The sequence below is a fragment of the Gobius niger genome (assembly GCF_951799975.1).
Source record: "Gobius niger genome assembly, chromosome: 21".
NCBI classification, from domain to species: Eukaryota; Metazoa; Chordata; class Actinopteri; order Gobiiformes; family Gobiidae; genus Gobius; species Gobius niger.
In genome coordinates, this window is record NC_136872.1 from 17,553,596 (window position 1) to 17,561,833 (window position 8,238).

General features: G+C 40.4%; 1 protein-coding gene across 1 annotated transcript; it reads left to right on the forward strand.

Moving 5' to 3' along the window:
- The first annotated feature begins 1,239 nt into the window (after positions 1 to 1,239).
- On the forward strand, positions 1,240 to 7,243 carry LOC306980474 (protein translocase subunit SecA-like). The gene is made up of 2 exons (XM_079579869.1): positions 1,240 to 1,274; positions 3,594 to 7,243. The coding sequence occupies exon 2, from the start codon at positions 3,616 to 3,618 to the stop codon at positions 7,159 to 7,161; it is 3,546 nt and encodes a 1,181-aa protein (XP_079435995.1). The 5' UTR covers positions 1,240 to 1,274; positions 3,594 to 3,615; the 3' UTR covers positions 7,162 to 7,243.
- The last annotated feature ends 995 nt before the right edge of the window (positions 7,244 to 8,238 follow it).

An 8,238-nucleotide genomic window follows, 5' to 3' on the forward strand; every position in this document is an offset into this window, starting at 1 on the left:
GTTTGGTACAAAGCAAGTTACAAACGGTGAACGATTGTCAGTCGAATGGTTATCAATATTATCAATCAATGCCAATAAATTATGTAATATGTAGTAAGTATTTAAGCCCTGCATAGTGTAGTGCGTTAAAAAGCCAGGGTGTCGAGCGGGCTAGTTGAAGAGGGCGTTAGCTCCCCATCAACAAACCCCCACCCAGCTGCCCTAACATCTGTTATTTTTTTTATTTTTTTTAAGAAGATGTTCCTTTACTGTGAGGTGCATTAAAAGACGAGGTTCATGAGCCCGTTGGGAGGGGCCTCTCAGCAGATTTGTAGCTCGCCTGCCCTACTTCTCTATTTGCAATTATAAACAATAATAATACTTAAACAATACTTAAAAGCACTTACATTTAGACAAATTATAGACCCAGGCTGTAATTATATGCAATCTATAGAGTTGTAAAACATTTAAACTTTACCACTGTTACTTTGAAATATCATAAAAACTACTTACTTGGCGATGTCTTGTTCAGGGGTAGTTTTCTTGGTCACGGGCTGATTCTTCTGTCTAGTCAAATGTGGGCCTATCGTGGCCCAAACATGCTTTGAACAAAAAGTCATGCTTTTCCTCGGATATACAGGTCTTTGGGATCCCCAGGACATTTTTAGAAGAACTGCCAACATTTTCAGTATTTTGTCGTATTTTAAAAGTGTTTGTGTTGTGCGTAATTATATTTCTCAAAATCCTTTGGGACCCCGTTGCGGTTTGCAGAATGTCTCTCCCCTCTCTTCCCCTCCTGTCTCGCTGAGGTACCTTATCAAAACAAAAAGTGGTAATGGAATGACTCACAAAAACAAAGCTTTTTGATTCATATTTATTTTCACTTTAACTCTGCTGATTCCGAAGGCAAAAGACGTGGGGATCAACAGCACAAAAAACTGCTGATGCTGCAAAAAAAACAGATTCTATCTTTAGGTGAGTTTAAAAAATTCCATGAGTCTCTTGCCAATATTTGTCTCAATAATAAACTTGTCATGGTTGGGTGAAAGACAAACCAAAAGTGAAAGTACTTCTGTACAGTGTATTGTTTTATGTGGGGTTTACCTACATGTTCGTGCAAACCACATGAACACGTGGTTTATTTGAAACTATGGGCATTATCGTAAGCAGCTCTGTATGTGGCACCATCTCATGATCATGGGGCGGCGCCAGCGATAACCAAAACATCTTATGGCATAAAAAGCAAAGGTTCTTCTGCCAGATGCACTTCAGCTACCTCCACTCTGCAACCACAGGTCAGTAACCATCATATTATATAAAAGAATAAAAGCAATTATATGTTATCAATTTCTAATAAAAAATGCATCATCAAATAAAGAATTATTTTAGATTATAATTATTTATTTGACAACCTAAATAAACCTTTTAATGCTTTTTACTAAAGGGACTATACAGAGTTTAAAAATGCTAAAATTATGTATTTTCCTCCCCCTGCATGTTCCAGCCATGTCCTGATGTGTAGAATGAGCTCAGACTTATCCACCACAACTGCCTCTAAAATACTGCACTATCACTCAAAAAGGTGTTAATTCGGGTTAAGTGCCGTCATTCAAGAGGTTGATATAGAGACTGCAGTTACGCATTAGACCTGAAGTGGCAGTAGTGAGCATAAAATGACGAACTTGCATCTAGCCCCTTTAAGTAAAACATTGAATTTGAGTCCTACAAACCGGCGGAGGTCCACAAATCCAGCCTTCCATGTTGTGTTATGTTGTGTTCAAAGGCAGCTAGCGCTCACTTACATTTACTCAAGTACTTTCTGCAGTAGAGTTGTACCACAGTAGCCTACTTCATACTTTTACTGAATTAATGTTATTCGGAAGTATCAATACTTGAGTATCATGTGAGTGAAGATAGTATTTTGACTTATTCTTTTATTTTTTTTACTCTTTGCCACGCTGCATAACATTTTACCCAATGAATAGAATAAAATACGAGAACTTATTTTTATTACACACATTTCTATTGTTGAAAGATACATTTAAAATATGAACAAATGAAAATGTGTTAACTGTGAGCGGCTCACCTCACCGATAAGGTAACTTTACTGGGTATGTTTCCAGCTTGTTTTCATGGAGATGTTGACTAAACACAGCCAAATATGTCCTCATCCAAATCCATTCTTTGATTACCCACTGCAAAAGTAGCATTTTCTGTGTCAAGCTGGTCATTAGGAGCATGTTTTGTATTGCTGGTAACAGTACAGTTACATAGTGTGCTTTTAAGTAATTATTTAGATGACTACTTCTACTTGAGTAATATTATATAGTAATACGATTATTACCTTGCGTTAATTTTTTTCACTATTCCACTCACCACTCACCTTTATTCACACATTCACTGTGTGTTTAACCTTTTACCCATGTTTTTCTTTCTTTCTTTCTTTCTTTCTTTCTTTCTTTCTTTCTTTCTTTCTTTCTTTCTTTCTTTCTTTCTTTCTTTCTAGCCCAGCAATGTACAGGAACAGGAGGCTTTATGCAAAAAAGAATGGTCAGCTTTACCATCAGAGGAAATAAAGAGGCCCATATAGAAATATCAGAAAAGAATCCAAGCTGTCATTGGTGATAAAAGGGGCAATACACAGTATAAAGAACTGGGGTGTGTAAACTTTTGATCAGATCATTTGATCAGATCAGATCATTTAAGCAGTTTCTTTTGTTTCTTTGTTTATTTATTTATCAGGACAGTGTACAATTACATTTTGCTCGAGAGCAAAGATGACTGTACCAGACTATAGCTTCTCAAGCTAATTTCCATCTGTAGTCCTTAAGGGAAAGTGTCATATACATATTTTGTCATTATGACTTAAAAAGAGAAAACTCAGGTGTTTGACCACAACTGGCTTCGCACAACCACTAACAGTCTGTCTGTCTGTCTGTCTGTCTGTCTGTCTGTCTGTCTGTCTGTCTGTCTGTCTGTCTGTCTGTCTGTCTGTCTGTCTGTCTGTCTGTCTGTCTGTCTGTCTGTCTGTCTGTTCAAAGATAGACAAGGTGTTTGTACTGGTATATGATTATGATCTCTGGCCGGCCTATCCTCATCAACAGAAACAGAAAACAAAAAGCAAAGCACATTAAAGCTCCACCGGGCCGCTCAATTGTTTGCAAATGTACTTTTAGCTGAGCAATGATTTTACTGGAAATCTTAAAAACTTGTTTGTTGCGTATGTGTATAACTACTCAACCTTGTTTAATGACCTTACAAAACATGTTGGTATTCTGTGTGCAGCAAGCCCCAAAAATAGTCCAAAATAATACTTGCCAGCTTTTAACAGGGCATGTTTTTGTAGAGGGGACCATATGAGCACTGAAATTATCTGATGTTGAACTGGTCCATTAACATTGTCTGGACTTCTCAAAGAGGTTGTAACCACAAAGCAGTACTTAGAACCCCTGATCTTTTTGTGAACAATTTTAGCGCATTCTCACTTGTTTACATAAGTAAAGCTTTATGTATAGTAGACATATTAGGTTTCAGAGAATGACTGTTTACTTAAAGATTTCCTTTGTAAGTTATATTTATTACAATAATAATATGTTGTGTCTTGCACTTTTTAGGCACAAAATCAGAGCCTTCAAGATGTCTGACAGAGATCCATTACTCCAGCTCTTAGAAAGAGTCCAAATGGTGGTGCCTCTATCTTCTGACCACACACACGAGATCCTGACCAAGCTCCAAGGACTAGTCTCAAATGTTTCCTGGAGTCCAGCCGAGGTTATTGAGCTGTTTGAGGCTCTGCTGAAGCGGTTTGACTCTAAAATGACAAAAGACAGATCTGACTGTCTCTGCATGGAGCTGTGGATTCTGAAAATGTTGCACTGTATTGAGATCAATTATATCACTCCCAGCTGGAAGTCTGGAAAGACATTAGTGGAGCTGTTGGGAGATACAACTAAAACAGACGACCAACTGGAACAGATTTTAGGTGCTGATCCTGAGAAGACACTTGATGAAATAATTGAGGAAATTGAGCAACAAAAGCAAGTGGACAAAAAGCTTCTTGATGATGTAAAAGAAATCGTATCTGAAACTTCTCTAAACTCGCAGGTCAATAAAAGTAGTTTCAGTAAAAACAAACAGCTAAAGGAAGTCCTTCAAAGTCTGGTCGCAGCAGTGAAGAAGACACAGAAAATAACTCCCAGACTGACTCAGATGGTGAGCTGGAGCCTCATGGCTCTGTCGGCAAAAGGACGGCTGATTCAGGTCAGCACGGGTGAGGGCAAGACCTGCATTGTGGCCATGTACGCTGCTTACAGAGCTCTGCAGGGGCACAAAGTGGACATCATGTCCAGTTCTCCGGTTTTAGCCAAGCGAGACTTTAAAGAGTGGCAAAGCTTCTACAAAGAACTAAAAATAAGCGTGAGCTGTAACATCAGCAAAAGTAATGCAGATCTAAAAAATTTTTATAAATGTCAGGTGGTTTATGGAACTGCACAGGAGTTTGCTGCAGACTGGTTGAGGCACCACTTTGGCAGAGAGGACATCCGCACAGACAGGCCTTTCCAATGTGCCATCGTGGACGAAGTGGACTCTCTAATGCTGGATAAGGGGGACCACACTGTTTATTTGGGCTGTGCAATGCCTGCATTGTCGCACTTGAACTCACTCCTCGCTCACATATGGGACACTGCTAACCAGTACACTAGGGAAGGCCCAATCACACTTGGACCTAAAGTCCTGTTTCATCAGGTTATACTTGACAGACAGTCACCTGGTGAAGATGATCTCATCACTGTCCTGAGAAAGGCAGAGAACACAGGTCTCATAGAAAAGGGTTCTTCTAATGCTCTCAAGAAAGACCCAAGTCTTTTCCCTCAAATAACTGCAAGCATTACCCCTGAGAAACTGGCAACCTTCTTCAAAGCCATAGAAGGTGAATATACGACCTGTCATTTTGTTCTTTACAAACAAGACAATGGCTCAATCAGAAAAGTTGGTCAATTTCCATTAAGTCATGATTCACAAACTCAAATATCCCTGTTGTTACACAACGGAGGCGTCTGTCAGTATATTTACCACGACCAAGAGAGTCTGATCAAAGCAGCCAAATCAGAAATCACAAGCACTCTACATTTTACACCATGTGATGTGAGACACAGAACAAATAACTGCTATGTGCCAGGTTTTCTCCGAGATATGGTTGAGTCCAGAATAGAGCATTGGATAAAAAATGCTTTCCATGCCCAAACCATAACAAAGGACCATCAATATGTTGTAGAGAGCCATGGAGTGGTGCCTGTTGACTTCTGTGGCACTGGTGTATTAGAAAATTCCATGCAGTGGACAGATGGTCTGCACCAGTTTCTACAAATGAAACATCAAAATAAGCTCAGTGACATGTCAGCAGTCACCAACTTCATGTCCAATGTGGGCCTGCTGCACATGTACAGAGACCAGATCTTTGGAGTGACTGGGACTCTAGGCCAAAGAGCAGAGACTGAGACCCTACAGCAGATTTACAACGGCATCACCGCTTGTTACATTCCCACCTTCAAACGCAGGAAGCTTTTTGAGGTGGAAGGAGCAGTTGTCAACAATGAAGAACAATGGCTGCAGAGGATCTGCCAAGTCATAAGAGCTCAAGTCAACCCCACCGCTTACAGGTCTGAGAGAGCTGTGCTGGTCATCTGTGAAACCATCGGCCGCGCCAAGGCCATAGACAAGGCCCTGGGTCCCTCTGTCCAGAACAAAAGACTGTACATAAGCAACAACGAGGACAACAGAGCCATCACTGACAATGAAATCAAAGCAGGACAAGTGATCATTGCCACTAACTTGGCTGGAAGAGGGACGGACCTGCGGGTTTCTGCCCCAGTGAAGTCCGCCGGAGGGCTTCATGTACTGCAGACGTTTCTGCCTGCAAACGCCAGAGTCGAGGCTCAAGCTTTTGGTCGAACTGGGAGACAAGGGAGTCCTGGGTCTGCTCAGCTCGTCATCTGTTCCTCTCATCTCAACAAATTACTCGAACTACTGGTGATGGCCCAGTGTCTCCTGTCTGTACTGGGAGACATGGTCAGTCCCATAAACGTTTATAAAGATCTGTTTAAGATGCAGCTGCGGTTACATTGCAGTGGCCAGAGGGACAATGTCATGTCTGAGACATTGTCTGGGATTCTGATCAGTTCATCCGACACTGAAATAAAGCTGGCTAAAACTGTAAGAGATGAAAGTGTGGCAGAGGAACTGAAGGATTATTTGGAGAGTGGAATTCCAAAGATGAAGATGAAGCAAGAGCTGTTCAGTCAGTATTTGGTCTTTATCAATGTATTCTATCAAGAAAGCAATAATCAGCCTGCACAGTCCGATGTTTCTGCGCTGCACGAGTTCTGGTGCCTGTGGCTTCTCATGAACATCAATGATAAAAGTTCAAGCGACACCCTAAAGACAAAATTGGCTTCAGATCTGGAGACAGCCAGAGAGACTCTCAGACAGAGACGGTCTCCACTGTCAAACCTGCACCACTACACTCTGTTTGGAAATGAGCTCCTGACCAAAGGCCACTTTGAAGCCAGTATCCAAATGTTCACAAAGGCCATAGAGGCGGACAGCTGCTGGGCAGCCATCGCATTTTACAACCGTGCCTTAGTACGTCTGATCCAGCAGAACAGCAACCAGGACCCAGACTGCATAGACCAGGCTCTCAGAGACCTTCATCACGCACTGAGCTCTGTGGAGCTCTACTGCCACCAAAACGACATAGTCTACAGATTCTCCAAACCACACCTGGGGGCTGTGCCACAGGCCGCTCTCACCCGGTTTGACCATCACCAAAACATGAGATGCAAAGTCTTTCTGCATTTTAGACAGAACATTGAAGAAGCCATAGTGAAGCTTACCAGGGCCAAAAATATCGGTGGCCATGTGAAAGTTGAGACAAACCTTGTGCATTTTATGGCCCCCCTTGTCGATTACATTCCACTTTTAATTCTTTCGACAGAGTCGGTGAGTCTTCTCCGATCTGCAGACGAGCTCAGTATTCAACAGTTCAATAATCATTCAGCTCTGGACAAATTCCTCGAATTTGAGTGTCTGAAGTCTTTAGGCCTGACCACAGTGTTTGTGTTAGACACTCGCTTTTCCCTTAGTGGCTTCTTCTCAAAAATAGGAAGGACTATATTACATTAAAGAGTAGGGAGGCATCAGGTACAACTGTTAGTTTCTACAACTATGCAATACAAATCACGTCTACATCTATATCGACTGTATATGTTTTGTGTATATATTTACTGCATTTCTATATTTGCCTTTTTACAATTTAGGAAGCAATATTTTCTCCAAGGCTCATTGCTCATCTGTTTTGTTTGCATTGTTTCAAATTTGCATAATTTCTCTACAATTTCTGTATGTACAATTATATATTTATATGTATATACCGGTCATTTCTTCTTTCTTTTTTTTTGCATTGTAAGCATTTTTATCATTTGTGTAATATTATATGACATTTAAAATGCACACAACTCTATGTGTTATGCCAGATCTAAACAGTGAAGACAAAGACCAAAGTTGTGTTTTCCATAAGCCTTTATTCATATTATAGTTGCTTTTTTGGATGGTCATTGTGTTACACAGAAAAATTAGCCACACAAGTAAATCAGATTTTATTCTCATTTCGTTTCATGTTTTTATTATTATTTATTTATATTATTCTCCCTTATTAGAGCTAATGCTAAAAAAGTTACACAAGAACTAGTTAACTAACTTTGTGAACACATCAGGACAGTAAACATACACTTTTACAGAAAGGAGAAAAATCAAACATGGTGAGCGGAGAATTAACATGATACAAGTAAAAATCTGAAGACGAACGAAAGAAAAACTGGACACAGTTCACAACCGCACTGTCTCGCTCAACACACAACCAGGATGTACCTATAACGTTCTCTACAAAATGTCACTCTTTAGGCTCCTTTCTGTCGTTTTATTCGGCATTAATTCCCAAAATGCAACGTCAGGACTTACAATGTGATGGTACGCAGTGGTTTTATGATATAACCAGTAGCACCATATTAAGTATTGGCTGGTCTTGCAGTGCACCATATAGTCTACAAGAGTAAGTTGCCACTCAAAGTTTCCATCTGTGGTGCCCCTTTATAAGCAGTTGAGGATGTTGATGAGATGACTTTATGTTACTATATTTGAATCACTGGCACCCCCGTCTGTTCACTTGAGGCATAGCTCTTTACAAATGTCTTCAATCAATGG